The sequence below is a fragment of the Ahaetulla prasina genome, chromosome 15, assembly GCF_028640845.1.
Source record: "Ahaetulla prasina isolate Xishuangbanna chromosome 15, ASM2864084v1, whole genome shotgun sequence".
Classification (NCBI taxonomy): domain Eukaryota; kingdom Metazoa; phylum Chordata; class Lepidosauria; order Squamata; family Colubridae; genus Ahaetulla; species Ahaetulla prasina.
Window position 1 is genome coordinate 7,197,920 of NC_080553.1, and position 22,419 is coordinate 7,220,338.

A 22,419-nucleotide genomic window follows, 5' to 3' on the forward strand; every position below is an offset into this window, starting at 1 on the left:
AGAACAGGGGTCTCCAACCTTGGCAACTTTAAGACTTGTGGACTTCAACTCCCAGAATTCCTCAGCCATTCTTCAATTCTGGGAGTTGAAGTCCACAAGTCTTAAAGTTGCCAAGGTTGGAGACCCCTGTGTTAGAACATGGCTTGTATGTCTCTCTCTCTCTCCCTCTCTGTCTCTTTCTCTTGTTTTCTTGACTACCAATTAACACCCCAGGCAATCAATTGTGAAGGCAGTTTATCTGTTTCAGCCCCTGGCACATCCCCCCCCCAAAAAAATTTATCCTGATGCCACCTACCCAACAGACAACCCCCCCCCCCCTTTTCTCATGAGTCTATACCAAAATAGAGCAAGGGGAAATCTTAAGTCATCTTCTCCTCTGCACAACTCTTAAATTTTCTTTATTAAAGATTGCCTCCACCCCCTGTAAGTTAGAAAAAAAAACTACTCTTCAAAACATCCTAACAGACCCAAAATGAATTCTGAATTATTCCAGAATTTCCTTCTGGTCCTTATTTAATTTTTTTTTTCAAAGTTGAATCTGGGTCAGTCACCGAGATCAGAGATGGACTTTTCTGAGTTTTTGGACTTATTCTGGAGTCCATCTTTGGAGAGCGTCTCTCTGTCGGCTGACTGGTGTTGATGGTTGGCAATTGATGGTTGTTTCCTTTTAGATGACCTTCCAACACTGTGAATCTAAATTTGAACCTTCAGTATTTGATAAGCTGGTGGTAAATCAGCACTTCTGTTGACTGACAAGGGGCTGGTTTCCCAGGCTTCCATTCTTTCCCTGGCTATCTTTGTCCCTGCTCGGCCAACAATCTTAGTAGCTGCAAAATTGAATGTGTGTCCTTATCCATTGCAATGGGAGGCTGCCAATGAGTTCGGGTCTCCTCGTCAGACCGTTCGCTTGTGTTACTTGCAATCTGGTAGTCCTCCTCATTTGTCCTACATAGTCATAGGGGCAATCCATGCAGGGGATCCGGTAGATTACATTAGAAGCATTCCCCACCTCCAAGCAATCTTTACAGTGTCTTAATTTGTCCTCGCTTGGTAGCCTCTGGGCGGGTGGTGCGTTCTACAGCTTTCGAAATGTTTTTGATGTATGGCTGGGTGTGCCCTATGATCAGTCTGACTAGGTGGCTCAAATGGCTAAGACGCTGAGCTTTGTCGATCAGAAAGGTTGGCAGTTCGGCGGTTCGAATCCCTAGTACAGGTCTCCTGAGTGAGCATGGGGTTGGACTAGATGACCTCCGAGGTACCTTCCAACTCTGTTACTGTTGTTATTGTATCTTTTTTTTCTCTCTCCGTGTTCTACGCAGGCATCTTGTAATAAATTATTTTGGGTACCCATTACGCTCAAATGGTTCACAAAGGTACCTTCCCTTCAGTTGTTTAGCTTGCTGGCTACCACAATGGGTTGTCACCCTACCATACAGGGTTCTGACACAGCTTTTTTGATGTGACAGTGGATGGATACTCTTGAAATTAAGAATCCAGGGCGTGTTGGTGGCCTTAACAATAAACTCTGGTTTCGATAGGCGTCTGCTTTCTTCATTAATCTTCAAAAACTTTTGCATCCTTATATGAATTTGTATCAAAAGCTTGCTCATCAGTCGACCGTGCATCATAAAACATCTCATGTTGTTCATGTTTTTAACCTTTGGTTTGAAACCTTCTTTTGGATTATTTCTCTGGGGTCGTGTACCAACAATAATACATCCTTTTGCTGAAAAAAACAAATTCTCCTAACTTATGACCCAGTGTAAATGGAATACCAGATAGCCACATTCTCTCTCCCAAGCATCCATCTCTCTATTAAATCTATTTTTTTCTGCATTTATGTAACATCCCAGGCCACTAATGAACTATTAAGGTTAGAAATGCACAATCCCACTAATGAGCAGAAGTTGACACGAGCAACTAAATTGGGCCCAAGGTGTCAAACGTGAGTCCTTTTCGTGATCCAGTTAAGTGTGCTTTGCACAACGTGCCTAGCTGTTTCTTCCTCCTTTGTGAATTATAGGTCTGAGAAGATGGGATTTAGTAGCATGTGAATGCCTTTCAGTGCATTTCTTGTGAGGACGACATGTCCGGTTCCTGCAACCGTTCATTGTATGTTTTAGTCCAGGGGTCTCCAACTTGGCAACTTTAAGACTTGTGGACTTCAACTCCCAGAATTCCTCAGCAAGCTTTGCTGGGAATTGAAGTCCACAAGTCTTACAAAGTTGCCAAGGTTGGAGACCCCTGTTTTAGTCTCAGGTCCCCTAATCTTGTTTCAGGTCTTTCAAGATGCGTTGCTCCATTGGGTTGTGCGTTTGTTAGGTTTGTGTGCGATCAGCATTGTTAGGTTTGTGTGCGATCAGCATTGTCGGCACCTTTTGTCTGAGGACATGTTTTTTCTGGCTCTTCCATCTCTACTTGAATATGGGATATTTTTTTTTCCAATCCTCAAATCCATAAATTGTCATATTGCTTTTTTCCTTCATTTAGCAAAAGTCCAGTTAAGGTGTCGGGTCTTTTAAAAATGCATGTTGCGTTTTTCTCCTTAATCAAATTAGGTCACATTTTTGCGTTACTTCACCTATTTTTTTCTTCCTTTTAAGTCTTGTTTAAGCACAGAAGGGGATAATTGGATAATCTAAACTTTTTAAAGAGATTTCTGTTCCTGCTGTTCTGGGACAAAGACGCCATGCCTGTTGCACGCGAGAAACCTTGTTTGAAACAGTCTCTCCTACCTGTTAAGTTGCCTGTTTTTGCTCTTGAGGCTGTAAACCTCCAACTTATCTCCCCATTTTGCTAAACTACTTTGGTCTATTCAGTGCTAACTTTCCTGCTATCCTTAGTGACTTGAATGCATCTTAGCTGTCCACGTCATTCAGGAGAGAAAAGAAAGAAAGAAAGAAAGAAAGAAAGAAAGAAAGAAAGAAAGAAAGAAAGAAAGAAAGAAAGAAACAGAATCATTGAGCTTTGTCTCTCTCACATGTACACACGGTATTTTCTCAATACTTGAAATTTAACCACTGTGCTTGAATGAAAGAACACAAATAGAGAAACAAGGCATTTTTTTTAAAAAAAAAAACGCCATATTGGTGACTTTGTTGTTATTATTTTGTCCTTCTAGGTTTTCAAACTAACTGCATGTAGCATGAGACATTGTTGATTTTTTTTTTGTTCGTTTTGTTTGGTGAGAAAAGTAGTTATTTATTGAGCGGTACACGTCAGGGATTGAGGAAAGTTTAAAACGAGGAGAGGGAAAAATGTGGATGTATCTTCCATCTGCTTCCTTCCCTCTATGGCAGGGGTCTCCAACCTTGGCAACTTTAAGCCTGGTGGACTTCAACTCCCAGAATCCACCAGCTAGCAAAGCTGGCTGGGGGATTCTGGGAGTTGAAGGTCCACCAGGCTTAAAGTTGCCAAGGTTGGAGACCCCTGCTCTACGGGTTTGTGACTGTTTCAACATTTTGTACGTAGCGTCTGAATTTAGATCCTTCAGTTTCACCGCCACTCCGTTCATTCATGTTCGTGAGAAAGTACGTTTGATTGACACTTGGCCTTTCATTTTATTTTATTTTTTGTTGGAAAAGTGTTATGTGACTCTGCGCGTGGGTGTATTCTTGCTTTCCGTTGTATGACGCCGACTTCAGGAAAAATAAAATTTTGATTTTTCATTCTTGGGGTGCTTTGTTCTTTCTCCCCCCCCCCGCTCCCCCGCTCTCTCTTTCTCCAGGATGGACCTCTGGTGGAATAGCCACGTTCTGCTGATTATCTATGGAGATTTTGGTCATGTTTGTCCCGAAGGTGCCTTTCTCCAAAGGAGAAAAAAGTTCTGAGTTTAGACTTCTGACTTCAGTCAGAACAGAAGAAGCTTCTTGGAGATGAGAAGCGAAACGTCTTCAAGGAAAAACGAAGTCCAGTTGCCTTTTGGAAAAACACCTTTGGGATGTTCTGCTAAGGCTGGCCTGCCAGGCTGAAGTCGGTGACTTGATTCTTGGTGACGCCATGGAGAAACCCTTAAGGCAGTGGTTCTCAACCTTTATAGTGCTGCGACCCCTTTAATACAATTCCCCACGATGTGGCGACCCCAACCGTAAAATTATTTTCATTTTGAATTTATCGCGCCTGAAGCCGTATTGGCTAGCGATCTGAACTGCTTGCGATTGCCTTGAGGACGGAGTCATTAAAGTGGAGACTCCTCCCCTATTAAGTTTATGACGCCTGAAGCCAGATTAGGCTAGCGATTGGGAGTGATTGCAGCTGGCTTGAGAGGGAGACATCAGAGCAAAGATTTCTCTCTTTTTTAACTCATCGTGCCTGAAGCCGAATTCGGCTAGTGATCTGAAGAGCCTGCAGCTGGCTTGTGGAGTCAACCATTGGAGCGCGATTCTTCGACTCGCAAGTATACTTCCCATATTTCCGATGGTCTTAGGTGACCCCTGGCAAATCGTCATTCAACCCCCAAGGGGGTTGCGACCCACAGGTTGAGAACCGCTGCCTTAAGGGAAGGGAAGGGATGGAATAGAATAGAATAGAATAGGAATAGTTGGAAGGGACCCTGGAGATCTTCTAGTCCAACCCCTTGCTTAGGCAGGAAACCCTATACCACTTCAGACAAATGGTTGTCCAACATCTTAAAAACTTCCAGTGTTGGAGCATTCACAACTTCTGGATTCAAGTCCTACCACTGATGAATTGTTCTCACTGTCAGCAAATTTCTTCGTAGTTCTAGGTTGCTTCTCTCCTTGATTAGTTTCCATCTGTTGCTTCTTGTCCTGCCCTCAGGTGCTCTGGAGAATAGCTTGACTCCCTCTTCTTTGGGGCAGCCCCTGAGATATTGGAACACTGCTATCATGTCTCCCCTGGTCCTTCTTTTCGTTCAACTAAACAGGCCCAGTTCCAGCAACTGTTCTTGATATGTTTTAGCCTCCAGTCCAGGAGTGAAATGCTCCCAGTTTGGACCGGATTGCCTGATCTGGTAGCAATGGTGGAGGGTGGTTTGGAGAACTGGTAGCAAAAATCCCTGCACACCCCCCACCCCCATGCCCAGCTGAGCCGCAGGATCATCAGAGGGTTGTTTGTTTTTTTTTACTTTTAAAAGCATTTTTTTCTTGGGCCGAAAAAATGCTTTTAAAAGTAAAAAAAAAAAAAAAGTTGGCCACGCCTACATTACCCCCCCCCCCACACACCAAGCCATGCCCACAGAACTGGTAGTAACAAATTTTACATATCACCAGTCCCCTGTTGTGTCCTGATCTTGGCTACAACATGAAAATGGTTGGTCTACAACAGGGGTGTCCAAACTTGGCCCTTTGGAGAGTGGTGGACTTCAACTCCCAGAATTCCCCAGCCAGCATGAGCTATAAATTTAAGCAAGTTGCTAGTTGGAGAATTCTGGGAGTTGAAGTCCATCACTCTCCAAAGGGCCAAGTTTGGACACCCCTGGTCTACAACATGAAAATGGTTGGTCATGGACTCCTTTTATAGCAGGTGTCACCAATCTTTCGGAATTTAGGGACTACTTAATTCGTGATTTTAAATCCCGCGGACCACTAATACGATTTTTTAAAAAAACAAAAAACTAGTATTTTGTGCAATATAAAAAATGCAAATAATTTTTTTGCGGACCACCAAAATTTTCTCGCGGACCCCCAGTGGGTGACCGCTGTCTTATAAGATGTTTTGACTTCTCAGTTTACCCTACAAGCTGGGATTTTCTAAGAGAGACAATTTGCAACAACAATTGAGCCCAGAATATTTGTTGCTAAGCGAGACATTTCTTAAATTTTGCTCCACTTTACGGCCTCGCTTGGCACAATCGTTAAGCGAATCACTGCCGTTGTTAGGTTAGTGACACGGTTGTTAAGTGAATCTGGCTTCCCCGATGACGTTGCTCATCGGGTCACAAAGGATGTTCCTATGACGCTGCAGACGTCATATATGCAGGTAGTCCTCGACTTACGACCTCAATCGAGCACAAAGTTGTTAAGTGAGACATTCAGTGAATTCTGCCCCATTTTATGACCTTTCTGCATTTGTTAAGTGAACCACTGCAGTTGTTAAGTTAGCGACACGGCTGTTACGTGAATGTTTTTCCCCATTGACTTCGCTGGTGAGAAGGTCGCAAGAGGGGATTGCGTGACTCCGGGGACACCATGGCAACCGTCATAAATACGAGCCAGCGGCCAAGCGTCTGAATTTTGATCGCGTGATTATGGCGAGTATGCAGCAATGGTCGTTAAGTGTGAAAAAGGGCCGTAAGTCACTTTCAGTGCCCTTGTAACTTTGAACTGTCACTAAACGAATGTTTGTAAGTCAAGGACTAACTTGTGTAAACCCTGTTGCAAAGTGTCTGAATTTTGATCACATGACCATCGGGATGCTGCAAATCACTTTTTTCAGAGTTGCTGTAACTTCAGTCACTAAACAAATGGTTGTTAAGTTGAGTGTTCTGTCCCCCTCGCCTCAGTCCGAGCGATGACTTAATTAGCCGGCTACTATCGGCTCTGGCAGCAAACTAGCGAGCGTCTGCCAAGTGTCTCTGTTATCTCCCTCGACGCCGATGAGTCACCCAGGAACAAACAGTACTTCAGCTCTAGTTAAGCAGTTGATTTGCTTGCCACGAAGTGGTATAGCAGCCCTTGCTGCTTTTATATCCTGTGGGGTGTGGTTCCATGACTCAGCACTTCCTAGGCCTGCCCCACCCCTGCTTCTGTTGTTCCCGCCTCTCCTGCCTATGAAACTTAGGGTCCAGCCAGGCCTGATTGCCATCAGCCGGGTCTGGAGGCATGGCCTGGGTGGGGGGGGGAGAGTCAGGGGACAGAGGCCTCGTTATCTCTTCCACCTGGCCTGCCTCTGGCTCCTGGAGCTGAGCCAGGGAAGCCCGATGCTCCCAAGGTAAGTCCTGATGGCCCTTCCCCCTCACTTTCCAAGTCACTTTCTGGCAGGGGGCCCATCTCGGGGGGGCGCAGATACAACATTGAGGGCTAAATTCCAGTGTGCAAAAAGGACACAGGAATGTATCTACGTGGGACACCAATTCTCTATGGTTTATCTTCCCCCAAGCTCTGAACCATAGGGACGCAGTGGCTAAGACGCTGAGCTTGTCGATTGGAAGGTCGGCAGTTCAGCGGTTCGAATCCCTAGTGCTGCGTAATGTTACTTGTATCAACTTCTGCCAACCTAGCAGTTCGAAAGCACGTAAAAAATGCAAGTTGAAAAATAGGGACCACCTTTGGTGGGACGATAACAGCGTTCTGTGCATCTTTGGCATTGAGTCATGCCGGCCACATGACCACGGAGACGTCTTCGGACAGCGCTGGCTCTTTGGCTTTGAAACGGAGATGAGCACCGCCCCCTAGAGTCGGGAACGACTAGCATGCATGTGCGAGGGGAATCTTTACCTTTTACCTAGCCCTGAACCATCAAAAAGACGCGGTTTTCCCCAACAAATTCAAGCCCCAGAAAATAAACCGAGATGCAAAGATGCTATTCTCAAAGGCTTTCTTCTCCAATTCAACTCGGAAGGATGGATTAGGATCAGAATAACAAGAGTTGGAAGAGACCTTGTAGGTCATCTAGTCCAACCCCCACACCCAAGCAGGAGACCCTACACCATTTCTGACAAATGGCAGTCCAGTCTCTTCTTAAAAGCTTCCAGTAATGAAACTCCCACAACTTCTGAAGGCAACTTCTGTTCCAGATTGTTCTCACTGTCAGAAAATTTCTCCTTATTTCTAGGTTGAATCTCTCCTTGGTCAGTTTCCATCCATTATTCCTTGTCTGGTCTTCGGGTGCTTTGGAGAATAGCTTGACCCCCCTCCTCCTCTCTGGGGCAGCCCCTCAAATATTGGAATATTTATGTACTCCGAGAGCGTATGCACCAAGACAAATTCCTTGTGTGTCCGATCACACTTGGCCAATAAAAAATTATATTCTATTCTATCTCCCCTGGTCCTTTTTTGCACTAGACTAGCCATGTCCAGTTCCTATAACCGTTTTTCATGTTTTAGTCTCCAGGCCTTTGATTATTTTAGATTCAGATTAACAGAGTTGGATGGGACCTTGTAGGTAACCGTATGACAGTTGGAAGGGACCTTGTAGGTCATCTAGTCCAACCCCCTGCCCAAGCAGGAGACCCTACACCATTTCTGACAGATGGCAGTCCAGTCTCTTCTTGAAAGTCTCAAGTGATGAAGCTCCCACAACTTCTGAAGGCAACTTCTGTTCCATTGGTTGATTGTTCTCCCTGTCAGAAAGTTCCTCCTTATTTCTAGGTTGAGTTTCTCCTTGGTCAGTTTCCATCCATTGTTTCTTATGGCCCAATGGCCTTATGGCAATCCTCCTGGTTGCTCTTCTCTGCACCTTTTCTAGAGCAGGGGTCTCCAACCTTGATCCCTTTTAAGACTGGTGGACTTCAACTCCCAGAATCCCTCAGCCAGCAAAGCAAAGCTGGCTGAGGAGCTCTGGGAGTTGAAGTCCACCAGGCTTAAAGTTGCCAAAGTTGGAGACCCCTGTTCTAGAGCAGGGGTCTCCAACCTTGATCCCTTTTAAGACTTGTGGACTTCAACTCCCAGAGTCCCTCAGCCAGCAAAGCTTGATGAACGTATCTTTTCTTTTATGTACACTGAGAGCATATGCACCAAGACAAATTCCTTGTGTGTCCAATCACACTTGCCCAATAAAAAATTCTATTCTATTCTATTCTATTCTTAAAAGGACCAAAGTTGGAGACCCCTGTTCTAGAGCAGGGGTCTCCAACCTTGATCCCTTTTAAGACTTGTGGACTTCAACTCCCAGAGTCCCTCAGCCAGCAAAGCTTGATGAACGTATCTTTTCTTTTATGTACACTGAGAGCATATGCACCAAGACAAATTCCTTGTGTGTCCAATCACACTTGCCCAATAAAAAAATTCTATTCTATTCTATTCTATTCTTAAAAGGACCAAAGTTGGAGACCCCTGCTCTAGAGTCTCAACATCCTTTTTTTTTTTAATAGCGTGGTGACCAAAACTGGACGCAGGATTCTAAGTCCAAGCTCTCATCGACGCGGGTGCCGCATGCGAGGCGCAACAAACGTTTCCCACGGTGCTGTTTTGCAAGCCCAGCGCGCCCGGTGCCTGGTTTTTTTTTTTTTTCTTTTTAAAATTATTTTTTAATTTATTTATTTTTTGCAAAAAGCAAAACGCGCAACGCCTTGCACGGGTCCCTCTTCGCCTGCCGTACCGCCATCCCATAATCTTTCCTCCCCCCTCCTTTTTTTTTTTAAGACTCCCCCCTCCTTTTTGCTCCGGCTCCCACGTGGTTGGGAAAGCCGGCGGGGTTTGCATTGCTGCAAGCGGTCGGAGCGCTTGCAAACTCCGCTCCTCTCCAGCGCTGGCTGGAATGAGGTGGCTGCTCGCGGGGAAAAGGGGGATTTCGGGTTCTTTGGGGGTCACCCTTGGGGCATGGAGAAGCGGTCCCGGGGGGCGGCGGCGGAGGGGACGGCCGGATCCTGGCTCGTTTCTCGGGCAAAGCGCGAGCGGAGTTTGGCTGGGTTGCTGCTGGAGATCTAGCCGGGGGGTTGGCCGAGCCTGGAGCCTTGGGAGCTGCAGCGCCCGTCCGAAGGTAGGGAGGGAGGGAGGGGGCTATGGCAATGGAAAATGGAGAAAGGCAGCCAGGGTGAGGGTCGTTCTCACGAGCGGAGGGTTCCGGAAGAGTTCAAAGCCCCTGGAGCAAGTCTTTGCAAAAGGTCCTGCCTGCTTTTGCAGCTCCAGATCTTCCTTCCTTCCTTCTCTCTCTTACTTTCTTCTTCCTTCCCTCCGTCTCTTCCCTTTTTCCTTCCTTCTTTCCCTCCCCTACCTTCCTAACCTCTGTCTCTTACTTCCTTCTTCCTTCCCTTCCTTCCGTCCTCTACCTACCTACCTTCCTTCCCTCCGTCTCTTCCCTTTTTCCTTCCCTCTTTCCCTCCCCTATCTTCCTAACCTCTGTCTCTTCCTTCCTTCTTCCTTCCCTTCCTTTCTTCCTTCCTCTACCTACCTACCTTCCTTCCCTCCCTCTCTTACTTTCTTCTTCCTTTCCTCCCATCTTCCTCCCTCCCTCCCTCCCTTTTTGCATTCCTTCTTTCCCTCCCCTACCTTTTTACTTTCTCACTCTCTTACCTCCTGCTTCCTTTCTTCCCTCCCTCCCATCTCCCTTGCTTCCTCCCTCCTTCCCTCCCTTTTTTCCTTTCCCTCCCCTACCATCCTAACCTCTCTCTCTTACTTCCTTCTTCCTTCCCTTCCTTTATTCCTTCCTCTGCCTACCTTCCTACCTTCTCACTCTCTTACTTTCTTCTTCCTTCCCTCCCTCCCATCTTCCTCCCTCCCTCCCTCCCTTTTTTCCTTCCTTCTTTCCCTCCCCTACCTTCCTACCCTCTCTCTACTTCCTTCTTCCCTCTCTTACTTTCTTCCTTCCTCGACCCACCTTCCTCCCTCCCTTCCTTTTTCCTTCTTCTTTCCCTCCCCTACCTTCCTACCCTCTCTCTCTTACTTACTTCTTCCCTCTCTTCCTTTCTTCCTTCCTCTACCTACCTTCCTATCTTCTCACTCATTTACTTTCTTCTTCCTTCCCTCCCATCTTCCTCCCTCCCTCCCTTTTTTCCTTTCTTCTTTCCCTCCCCTACCTTCCTAACCTCTCTCTCTTCCTTCCTTCTTCCCTCCCTCCCTCCCTCCCTTTCTTCCTTCCTTCCTCTATCTTCCTTTCTACCCTCTCACTCTTCTTTTCTTCTTCCTTCCTTCCCTCCCTCCCTCCCATCTTCATTCCTTCCTTCCTTCTTCCCTCCCTCCTCCCTCCCTTCCGTTACCTACCTTCCTACCCTCTTACTCTCTTTTCTTCATCCTTCCTTCCTTCCCTCCCTCCCTCCCTCTCTCTTTCTCCCTTCCTTCCATCTTCCCTCCCTCCCTCTACCTCCCTCCCTACCCCCTCGCCCTTTCTTCTTGTCTCCATCCAGCCCTCCCATCTCTCCTTTCTCCCTTCCTGCCTCTACTTACCTATCTTTCCTCCCTCCTGTCAGTCTGTCTGTCTCTAGACAGAAACATTTTCAGACTCTCCTTCCCCCTTCTATTTTTATTTGTAGATCCATACCTAATGCAGTGTCCCTATTCCGATGGCAGGCATGCTTTCTTTTTTAAACCGTTTTTTCCTGCAAAACTCCCGCCTGCTTTTCCGCTCTAAACAGAGAGGTGTGTTTTGTTTGTCTTTGTATTTATACTGGGCAGCTATTGGTCCTGATGGTTCGGGGCCTCTTGCTTGAGCAGGAGGGTTGAAGTAGAAGACCTCCTAGGTCCCTTTCAACCCTTATTATTTTATGTTCTATAAAAGCAGTGCAGAGACCCTGGGAAGGGTCTAGGGTCCATCTATCCTTATCTTTGGGTTCTCTCTTTCTATTCTTATGCTCCTAAACTAGCCTTGCAACTGTACTTAACGATCATGGTAATTGTATCTAGCTAGCTAGTTAAGGGACACGGTGGCTCAGGGGCTAGGACGTTGAGCTTGTTGATCGAAAGGTCGGCAGCTCAGCGGTTCGAATCCCTAGTACTGCTGTGTAATGGGGTGAGCTCCCGTTACTTGTCCCAGCTTCTGTCAATCTAGCAGTTTCGAAAGCACGTAAAAATGCAAGTAGAAAAAATAGGGACCATCTTTGGTGAGAAGGTAACAGCGTTCCGTGCGCCTTCGGACAGCGCTGGCTCTTCGGCTTTGAAACGGAGATGAGCACCGCCCCCTAGAGTCGGCAACGACTAGCACGTATGTGCGAGGGAAACCTTTACCTTTACTAGTTAATGGTACTCTACCTAACTAGCATTGCAGCTGTACCTAGCGGTATCTACCTGCAACTGTACCTAACTAGCATTATACGTGTATCTAACTAGCATTTCAACTGTCACCGACTAGCGTTGCACCTATACTTGACTACCAATACTTAACTAGCATTGCAACGAAGCAGCTAGTCCTCCCATTAACCTGTGCATTCTTGCGGTGTGTGTTGTGGTCTCTTCCAGTGTCTTGCAATGGCTGAGCAACCGGGAAGTCTGGAAAACAGCCTGGCTAAGAGGCCGAGGGACGGGGATGGGAGGGAGGAGAAGGAGGCCGGGAAGCAGGAGGAGAACGGACACGATGCCAAAAGGCTCAAGGACGGGGAGGAAGAGGTCAAGGACGAGACGAAGAAGTTCCCGAAGAAGAAAGTTGCGCTGCTGCTGGTGTATTGTGGGAAAGGCTACCATGGAATGCAGGTGAGTGACTGGCGATAATGGCATGTGGGACTATGACTTAAAACAGTGGTGGCAAATTTTTTACTCACCAAGTGCCAAACAGGTACATGCTTCGCTTACATGCGCGGCTCCCCCCCGTGTGCTGCGTGTGCATCTGCAGGGTACAATGTACATGCATGAATGACATCTGTGTGTATGCGCTGCGCGCAGGTACTTGCACACTCATGCATGCACAGGAGAGCTCTGAAGACCAGCTGGGTCTCCAGAATTGCGCGCATGCGCACTGGAGGCCTCAACACCAGCTGGGGTGCGCATGCAGCTGCAGGTGAGTTGGATGACAGCTCCTGTGTCTGGAAAGATGGCTTTGCGTGCCACCTTGGGCACACGTGCCATAGGTTCGCCATCGCGGGACTAGATAGAAGACCTCTAAGGTCCCTTCCAACTCTGTGAGTCCTTGTTTGGATAAAGGTGAGCTGGTTCAGCTGGTGTTAGATGGTCTCGTAGATCAGTTTTCAGCTTTTAAAAGCAGCAGAGAAATTCATTCCCTGGTCTTGGATGAGTAGAATACATTCATTTCTCTCTCTCTCTCTTTTCCATTCTCAGCGCAATGTGAAAACTTCCCAGTATAGGACAATTGAAGATGACCTAGTATCAGCCCTCATAAAATCCGGATGTATTCCGGAAAACCACGGAGAGGACATGAAGAAAATGTCGTTTCAGAGATGTGCTAGGACTGATAAGGTAATACCGGTAGTTCTTGACGATGACTATCGGTTTAATGATAGGAAATTAAAGATTGTGCTGAATAGGTAATACAGGTGGTTTTTGAACGAACAGCGTTTTTTCCTCCTGGAACTTAATTTTAACATTTAATATTTTCAAGTCTGCAAATTGTAAAATGAGTGGCAAACGTTCTTCGAAATGTGACTCGGTGGCATTTTTATAACATGTACCGATTCCATCCAGTTCTGCTCGGACCGTTCCTCATTTTTATTTAATTTCTTTTTCTTTTCTTTGGAAAAAAATTCAGGGTGTGTCTGCGGCCGGACAGATTGTTTCCTTGAAGGTCTGGCTGATCGAAGATATTTTACAGAAGATTAACGAACATCTTCCTTCCTTCTTTCTTTCTTTCTTTCTTTCTTTCCCTCCCTACCTTCCTAACCTCTCTCTCTTTTCCATTCTCAGCGCAATGTGAAAACTTCCCAGTACAGGACAATTGAAGATGACCTAGTATCAGCCCTAATAAAATCCGGATGTATTCCGGAAAACCACGGAGAGGACATGAAGAAAATGTCGTTTCAGAGATGTGCTAGGACTGATAAGGTAATACCGATAGTTCTTGACGATGACTATCGGTTTAATGATAGGGAATTAAAGATTGTGCTGAATAGGTAATACAGGTGGTTTTTGAACGAACAGCGTTTTTTCCTCCTGGAACTTAATTTTAACATTTAATATTTTCAAGTCTGCAAATTGTAAAATGAGTGGCAAACGTTCTTCGAAATGTGACTCGGTGGCATTTTTATAACATGTACCGATTCCATCCAGTTCTGCTCGGACCGTTCCTCATTTTTATTTAATTTCTTTTTCTTTTCTTCGGAAAAAAATTCAGGGTGTGTCTGCGGCCGGACAGATTGTTTCCTTGAAGGTCTGGCTGATCGAAGATATTTTACAGAAGATTAACGAACATCTTCCTTCTCACATCAGAATTTTAGGTAAGGCAACGGGTGGAAACTAATCAAGGAGAGAAGCAACTTAAAACTAAAGAGAAATTTCCTGACAAGTGAGAAAAATTAATCAGTGGAACAACTTGCCTCCAGAAGTTGTGGCTGCTCCATCACTAGAGGGTTTCAAGAAGAGACTGGACATCCATTTGTCTGAAGTGGTTTAGGGTTTCCTGCCTAAGTAGGGGTTGGGCTAGAAGACCTCCAAGGTCCCTTCCAACTCTGTTATTCTATTCTATTCTATTCTATTCTATTCTATTCTATTCTATTCTATTCTATTCTATTCTATTCTATTCTATTCTATTCTATTCTATTCTATTCTATTCTATTCTATTCTATTCTATTCTATTCTATTCTATTTTCTATTCTATTTTCTATTCTATTCTGTTATGCTTTAGAATTATAAGATACAAGAACCATGGAGATTCTCAGTCATCCAGATCCTGGTTGTCCCAAAGGTGCTTATTTTCAAGAGGCAACTGGATTTTCTAGTTTTTCTTTTGAAGACGTTTCGCTTCTCATCCAAGAAGCTTCTTCAGCTCTGACTGGATGGTGGGGAATGGAAGGATTTATACTCCTTGCAGACAGCTCCTTGTTTGCTTCCTTTTTTTTTTCGGGGGGGGAGGTTTTAGGGAAAAAATCCTCGTGGCCCACAGGTTGGGACTCCTGCCCTAGGACACTGCATCTGTGGTAAACACGCTGCTTCCCAAGAATAACACTTTTAGATTAACAGAGAGGGAAGGTGCCTTGGAGGTCCGCTAGTCCAACTCTCTGCTTGGGCAGGAAACTCTATACCAGGGGTCTCCAACCTTGGCAAAGCTGGCTGAGGAACTCTGGGAATTGAAGTCCACAAGTCTTAAAGTTGTCAAGGTTGGAGACCCCTGCCCTAGACCATTTTCCGATAAAATTTAGATCAGATCAAATCCAGATTCAGATCATCCCAAGAGATTCTTCTTGAAGGAAACCACGTTTAATCAGGTTTGGAAATTCCTCTTGATTCAGCACTTAATCCATTATTAAGGGTACTATGGTGTGTTGTACTATGTTATACTATATACTATGTTCAGGATCAGAGGTGAAATGTAAAATCAGTTACTATCGGTTCTGTGGGCGTGGCTTGGTGGTGGGGTAATGTGACTGGGTGGGCATGGCCAACTTTTTTTTTTTACTTTTAAAAGCATTTTTTCGGCCAAAGAAAAAATGCTTTTAAAAGCATTTTTTCGGCCAAAGAAAAAATGCTTATAAAAGCATTTTTTCGGCCAAAGAAAAAATGCTTATAAAAGCAGTGGTTCTCAACCTTTATAGTGCTGCGACCCCTTTAATACAATTCCCCATGATGTGACTCCTTTAATACAATTCCCCATGATGTGACTCCTTTAATACAATTCCCCATGATGTGGCACCCAACCGTAAAATTATTTTCATTTTGAATTTATCGCGCCTGAAGTCAGATTAGGCTAGCGATTGGGAGTGATTGCAGCTGGCTTGAGAGGGAGACATCAGAGCAAAGATTTCTCTCTTTTTAATTCATCGCGCCTGAAGTCAGATTAGGCTAGCGATTGGGAGTGATTGCAGCTGGCTTGAGAGGGAGACATCAGAGCAAAGATTTCTCTCTTTTTAATTCATCGCGCCTGAAGTCAGATTAGGCTAGCGATTGGGAGTGATTGCAGCTGGCTTGTGGAGCCAACCATTGGAGCGCGATCCTTTGACTCGCAAGTATACTTCCCATATTTCCGATGGTCTTAGGCGATCCCTGGCAAATTGTCATTTGACCCCCAATGGGGTCCCGACCCACAGGTTGAGAATCGCTGTTTTAAAGGGTACTATGGTGTGTTGTACTATGTTATACTATATACTATGTTCAGGATCAGAGGTGAAATGTAAAATCAGTTACTATCGGTTCTGTGGGCGTGGCTTGGTGGTGGGGTAATGTGACTGGGTGGGCATGGCCAACTTTTTTTTTTTTTACTTTTAAAAGCATTTTTTCGTCCAAAGAAAAAATGCTTTTAAAAGCATTTTTTCGCCAAAGAAAAATGCTTTTAAAAGCATTTTTTCGCCAAAGAAAAATGCTTTTAAAAGCATTTTTTCGCCAAAGAAAAATGCTTTTAAAAGCATTTTTTCGCCAAAGAAAAATGCTTTTAAAAGCAGTGGTTCTCAACCTTTATAGTGCTGCGACCCCTTTAATACAATTAAAATTATTTTCATTTTGAATTTATCACACCTGAAGTCAGATTAGGCTAGCGATTGGGAGTGATTGCAGCTGGCTTGAGAGGGAGACATCAGAGCAAAGATTTCTCTCTTTTTAATTCATCGCGCCTGAAGTCAGATTAGGCTAGCGATTGGGAGTGATTGCAGCTGGCTTGAGAGGGAGACATCAGAGCAAAGATTTCTCTCTTTTTAATTCATCGCGCCTGAAGTCAGATTAGGCTAGCGATTGGGAGTGATTGCAGCTGGCTTGAGAGGGAGACATCAGAGCAAAGGTTTCTCTCTTTTTTAATTCATCGCTCCTGTAGCCGTATTGGCTAGCGATCTGAACTGCTTGCGGTTGCCTTGAGGACGGAGGCATTAAAGCAGAGACTCCTCCCTATTAAGTTTATCGCGCCTGAAGTCAGATTAGGCTAGCGATTGGGAGTGATTGCAGCTGCAGGTGAGTTGGATGACAGCTCCTGTGTCTGGAAAGATGGCTTTGCGTGCCACCTTGGGCACACGTGCCATAGGTTCGCCATCGCGGGACTAGATAGAAGACCTCTAAGGTCCCTTCCAACTGTGAGTCCTTGTTTGGATAAAGATGAGCTGGTTCAGCTGGTGTTAGATGGTCTCGTAGATCAGTTTTCAGCTTTTAAAAGCAGCAGAGAAATTCATTCTCTGGTCTTGGATGAGTAGAATACATTCATTTCTCTCTCTCTCTCTCTCTCTTTTCCATTCTCAGCGCAATGTGAAAACTTCCCAGTACAGGACAATTGAAGATGACCTAGTATCAGCCCTAATAAAATCCGGATGTATTCCGGAAAACCACGGAGAGGACATGAAGAAAATGTCGTTTCAGAGATGTGCTAGGACTGATAAGGTAATACCGATAGTTCTTGACGATGACTATCGGTTTAATGATAGGGAATTAAAGATTGTGCTGAATAGGTAATACAGGTGGTTTTTGAACGAACAGCGTTTTTTCCTCCTGGAACTTAATTTTAACATTTAATATTTTCAAGTCTGCAAATTGTAAAATGAGTGGCAAACGTTCTTCGAAATGTGACTCGGTGGCATTTTTATAACATGTACCGATTCCATCCAGTTCTGCTCGGACCGTTCCTCATTTTTATTTAATTTCTTTTTCTTTTCTTTGGAAAAAAATTCAGGGTGTGTCTGCGGCCGGACAGATTGTTTCCTTGAAGGTCTGGCTGATCGAAGATATTTTACAGAAGATTAACGAACATCTTCCTTCTCACATCAGAATTTTAGGTAAGGCAACGGGTGGAAACTAATCAAGGAGAGAAGCAACTTAAAACTAAAGAGAAATTTCCTGACAGTGAGAACAATTAATCAGTGGAACAACTTGCCTCCAGAAGTTGTGGCTGCTCCATCACTAGAGGGTTTCAAGAAGAGACTGGACATCCATTTGTCTGAAGTGGTTTAGGGTTTCCTGCCTAAGTAGGGGTTGGGCTAGAAGACCTCCAAGGTCCCTTCCAACTCTGTTATTCTATTCTATTCTATTCTATTCTATTCTATTCTATTCTATTCTATTCTACTCTACTCTACTCTACTCTACTCTACTCTACTCTACTCTATTCTATATTCTATTCTGTTCTGTTACGCTTTAGAATTATAAGACACAAGAATCATGGGGTGTCCATGGAGATTCTCAGTCATCCAGATCCTGGTTGTCCCAAAGGTGCTTATTTTCAAGAGGCAACTGGATTTTCTAGTTTTTCTTTTGAAGACGTTTCGCTTCTCATCCAAGAAGCTTCTTCAGCTCTGACTGGATGGTGGGGAATGGAAGGATTTATACTCCTTGCAGACAGCTCCTTGTTTGCTTCCTTTTTTTTTCGGGGGGGGGGAGGTTTTAGGGAAAAAATCCTCGTGGCCCACAGGTTGGGACTCCTGCCCTAGGACACTGCATCTGTGGTAAACACGCTGCTTCCCAAGAATAACACTTTTAGATTAACAGAGAGGGAAGGTGCCTTGGAGGTCCGCTAGTCCAACTCTCTGCTCGGGCAGGAAACTCTATACCAGGGGTCTCCAACCTTGGCAAAGCTGGCTGAGGAACTCTGGGAATTGAAGTCCACAAGTCTTAAAGTTGTCAAGGTTGGAGACCCCTGCCCTAGACCATTTTCCGATAAAATTTAGATCAGATCAAATCCAGATTCAGATCATCCCAAGAGATTCTTCTTGAAGGAAAACACATTTAATCAGGTTTGGAAATTCCTCTTGATTCAGCACTTAATCCATTATTAAGGGTACTATGGTGTGTTGTACTATGTTATACTATATACTATGTTCAGGATCAGAGGTGAAATGTAAAATCAGTTACTATCGGTTCTGTGGGCGTGGCTTGGTGGTGGGGTAATGTGACTGGGTGGGCGTGGCCAACTTTTTTTTTTTAACTTTTAAAAGCATTTTTTTCTACAACCTCTTCGGCCGAAGAGCTTGTAGAAAACATGCTTTTAAAGCAGTGGTTCTCAACCTTCATAGTGCTGCGACCCCTTTAATACAATTCCCCATGATGTGGCGACTCCTTTAATACAATTCCCCACAATGTGGCGACCCCAACCATAAAATTATTTTCGTTTTGAATTTATCACACCTGAAGCCGTATTGGCTAGCGATCTGAACTGCTTGTGATTGCCTTGAGGACGGAGGCATTAAAGCAGAGACTCCTCCCCTATTAAGTTTATCGCGCCTGAAGTCAGATTAGGCTAGCGATTGGGAGTGATTGCAGCTGGCTTGAGAGGGAGACATCAGAGCAAAGATTTCTCTCTTTTTTAATTCATCGCGCCTGAAGCCGAATTCGGCTAGCAATTTGAAGAGCCTGCAGCTGGCTTGTGGAGTCAACCATTGGAGCGCGATCCTTTGACTCGCAAGTATACTTCCCATATTTCCGATGGTCTTAGGTGATCCCTGGCAAATCGTCATTTGACCCCCAATGGGGTCCCGACCCACAGGTTGAGAATCGCTGTTTTAAAGAGTACTGACGATCCCAATTGAGCCGCGTGATCCTCAGAGGTTTTTTTTTTTTTACTTTTAAAAGCATTTTTTTCGGCCAAAGAAAAAATGCTTTTAAAAGTAAAAAAAAACACCTCTGATGATTGCACGGCTCAGCTGGGGTTGGGGTGGGGGCAGGGATTTTTTGCTACCAGTTCTCCAAACCACCCACCGCCATTGCTACTGGATCGGATGATCCGGTCCGAAATGGGAGCATTTCACCTCTGTTCGGGATCCTGCCCAGCTGTGAAAAAATTATAGATTGACCCAAATTTATAGGACGTTGTCCTAAAGTTTTGTCTGTTTAAAAAAAACATAGGGCTGAAAAGAGTGACCGGGAAATTCAATTCCAAGAACAGATGTGATGCCCGGACCTATTCATACATGCTGCCAACGTTCGCTTTTGCCCACAAGGATGATACAGCTCAGGACGACACCTACCGCTTGAGTGCCCAGACTTTGGAGGCCGTCAACGACCTCCTGGCTTGTTACAAAGGCACTCACAACTTCCATAACTTCACCTCCCAGAAGGGCCCCAAGGATCCCAGCGCCAAACGTTACATCATGGAGATGTTTTGCGAAGAGCCCTTCGTGAGGGACGGCTTGGAGTTTGCGGTGGTCAAAGTGAAAGGACAGAGTTTCATGATGCACCAGATCCGGAAAATGATCGGCTTGGTGATCGCGATCGTCAAGGGCCACGCCGCCAAATCCATCATGGAACAGAGCTGGGGCGAGGAGAAAGTGGACATTCCCAAAGCTCCCGGGCTGGGTCTGATTTTGGAACGGGTTCACTTTGAGAGCTACAATCAACGCTTTGGGGACGACGGTCTCCACGAAGCCCTGGAATGGGCAGAAGAGGAGGAGAAGATCACGGCTTTCAAAGAGCAGCACATCTATCCCACCATTATCAATACGGAGAAGGAAGAAAGGTCCATGATGAACTGGCTGGAGACGCTCTTCAACCATCAGTTTGATTCCACCATCTCAAGGCTGCAGGAAGATCCCAGAGATGCCAAGGTAAAGGGAAACGGTTTTGAAATGATCCCTACTTCTCGGCCCAAGGACCAGGGGGGATTCAGTGGTGATGGGGCTGGATGAGTGGTGAGGCTCATCTTGAGGTCCCCTCTTGATTAAGTAACTGGGGTAATTCTGGGACTTTCTCAGCTTTCTCAAATTTATCATTGTGGGGGATAACATGATGGGAGACGCTGATGGAGATTCCATGGTAGTCCTTGAAGAAAGCGGAATATAAATCTAAGAATGTCCCCAAAGGTGCTGTCCAGAAGACAACTGGACTTGAGTTTTCATTGAAGGAAGTCCAGTTGCCCTTTTGAAAGGACTTTTGAGACAACCATGGCCTGGTTGACTGAGACCCTCCATGGACAAAAATCTTAAGAAGGAAGCAAGGTTGCAACTTCCAACTGTGATAGTGCGGATTGTAACCATTGCCTTGTGTGAGGAGGGTTTTCTTTCAGGAGAATTGAAGTCTCAAAGGTGGGGTTTTTTCCCCCAAAAGGCAAAACTGGACTTTCTTGGTTTTTTTCCTTTGAAAACATCGTGCTTCACATCCAAGAAGCTTCTTGGATGAGAAGCTTCTATCTTATGAATCTTGATGAATGTATTTTTTTCTTTTCCCCCCCTTTTATTTACACTGAGAGCATATGCACCAAAGACAAATTCCTTGTGTGTCCAATCACACTTGACCAATAAAGAATTCTATTCTGTTCTGTTGTTCTGTTCTGTTCCGTTCCGTTCTATTCTATTTTCTATTCTATTCTATTTTCTATTCCATTTCATTCTATTCATTCCAATATTTATTCTGTTCTGTTCTGTTCTGTTCTCTATTCTATTCTATTCTATTCTATTCTATTCTATTCTATTCTATTCTATTCTATTCTATTCTATTCTATTCTATTCTATTCTATTCTATTCTATTCATTCCAAATTCTATTCTATTCTATTCTATTCTATTCTATTCTATTCTATTCTATTCTATTCATTCCAAATTCTATTCTATTCTATTCTATTCTATTCTATTCTATTCTATTCTATTCTATTCTATTCTATTCTGTTCTTCAGTTCTTTTATGAGAAGCGAAACATTTTCAAGGAAAAAAACCCGCAAGAAAGTCTAGTTGCCTTTTGGAAAAACAAAAAACAAACAAACCCCACCTTTGGGACAATTATGACCTGGATGATGGAGAATCTCCATTGAAGAATTAAAATGTTTTGCTTCTTTCAGTCTGATCCTGAAGGCAGCGACGGATGTGAGGACAATTCTGATTGAGGATTTCGGGCACACTTTGATACCCTGGATTCAGGTCCCTTTGGCCAGAAAATCAAGCTTTTCTCAATGATGGATATTCCTTAGTCTTGAGCAGAGACGAAGAAAGACAGAAATGATGTTTTCCGTCCTTCTCTGCAGCACTGGAAAGGGGGACATGATGCTAGCTAGAACAAACACTGCTTTAATTATGCTCGATAAAAAAATGATTTTTAAAAACGTGTCAGAGAAAAATAATTATCGGACTCTTACAGAAAAGTGCAAGCTGTTAAGAATGCTGTTCTCTTCTGGTTTTTCCAAACAGCCAAAATTAATTGTTCTTTCGGAAAGCTTTCTGTGATTATCGGCTCAGCCAAGTAATATGGTTTTTGGAAACGGTCTCTTCCTTTTATAAAAACAATATATTTTAATTTTTTTTGTTCACTTTCTTATAGACCAAATAATGTGGTGGTTGAAACAAACTCTGGGTTGGAACAGCTTGAGTTTCATCTCCATTTTTTTTTTTAGAAAAATGTCTATTTCAGGTTTTTTTTTTTAATGCTCCTTTTGAAATAATAATAATTAAAACCTACTTATTCATCTGCGCTGGACTGGGTTAGTGTTTTAATGGGTTTTAATGGGTTTTTAGCTCCAAATTTTAATCCTGGCCAATTTTAATAAGTTTTTTAATTGTATTTTAATTTGTATTTATTGTATTGTATTTTTACCTGGCTGTGAACCGCCCTGAGTCCTTCGGGAGAAGGGCGGTATACAAATTTAAATAATAAATAAATAATAAATAAATAAATAATAATAATAAAGGCTTCTTATGACGAAAGGTACAAAGGTTTTTAAAAAAATGATTTCTAATCCAGGCTGTGTGTAATGCTGCCATAGCTTTGCTGATCTTGGGAAGGTCGGAGAACATTCTCAGTGTTGAAAGCCATCAAGAAAAATAAATCAGAATGTAGTTGTTTTATTTATTTTTATTTATTTATTTATTTATTCATATT

The 22,419-nt window shown here is 44.1% G+C and overlaps 2 protein-coding genes across 2 annotated transcripts in view; both read left to right on the forward strand.

Moving 5' to 3' along the window:
* ULK1 (unc-51 like autophagy activating kinase 1) overlaps positions 1 to 3,668 on the forward strand; it is a 99,450-nt gene extending 95,782 nt beyond the window's left edge. The window contains exon 32 of the mRNA XM_058158202.1: positions 116 to 3,668. The gene's annotated coding sequence lies outside the window, so the exon portion shown is untranslated. The remainder of the gene's footprint in view (positions 1 to 115) is intronic.
* Positions 3,669 to 9,303: 5,635 nt separating this feature from the next.
* Positions 9,304 to 21,837, forward strand: PUS1 (pseudouridine synthase 1). Its single transcript, XM_058158808.1, has 6 exons — positions 9,304 to 9,600; positions 12,012 to 12,242; positions 12,825 to 12,962; positions 13,834 to 13,936; positions 19,464 to 20,161; positions 21,386 to 21,837. The coding sequence occupies exons 1-6, from the start codon at positions 9,379 to 9,381 to the stop codon at positions 21,428 to 21,430; spliced, it is 1,437 nt and encodes a 478-aa protein (XP_058014791.1). The 5' UTR covers positions 9,304 to 9,378; the 3' UTR covers positions 21,431 to 21,837.
* The last annotated feature ends 582 nt before the right edge of the window (positions 21,838 to 22,419 follow it).

Excerpts from the sequence above, each read along its gene's own strand:
- PUS1 (XM_058158808.1), top strand. The coding sequence starts at position 9,379 with ATGAGGTGGCTGCTCGCGGGGAAAAGGGGGATTTCGGGTTCTTTGGGG. Across the intron at positions 9,601-12,011 it reads GCTGCAGCGCCCGTCCGAAG|TGTCTTGCAATGGCTGAGCA; the intron begins GTAGGGAGGGAG and ends GGTCTCTTCCAG. Across the intron at positions 12,243-12,824 it reads AAGGCTACCATGGAATGCAG|CGCAATGTGAAAACTTCCCA; the intron begins GTGAGTGACTGG and ends TTCCATTCTCAG.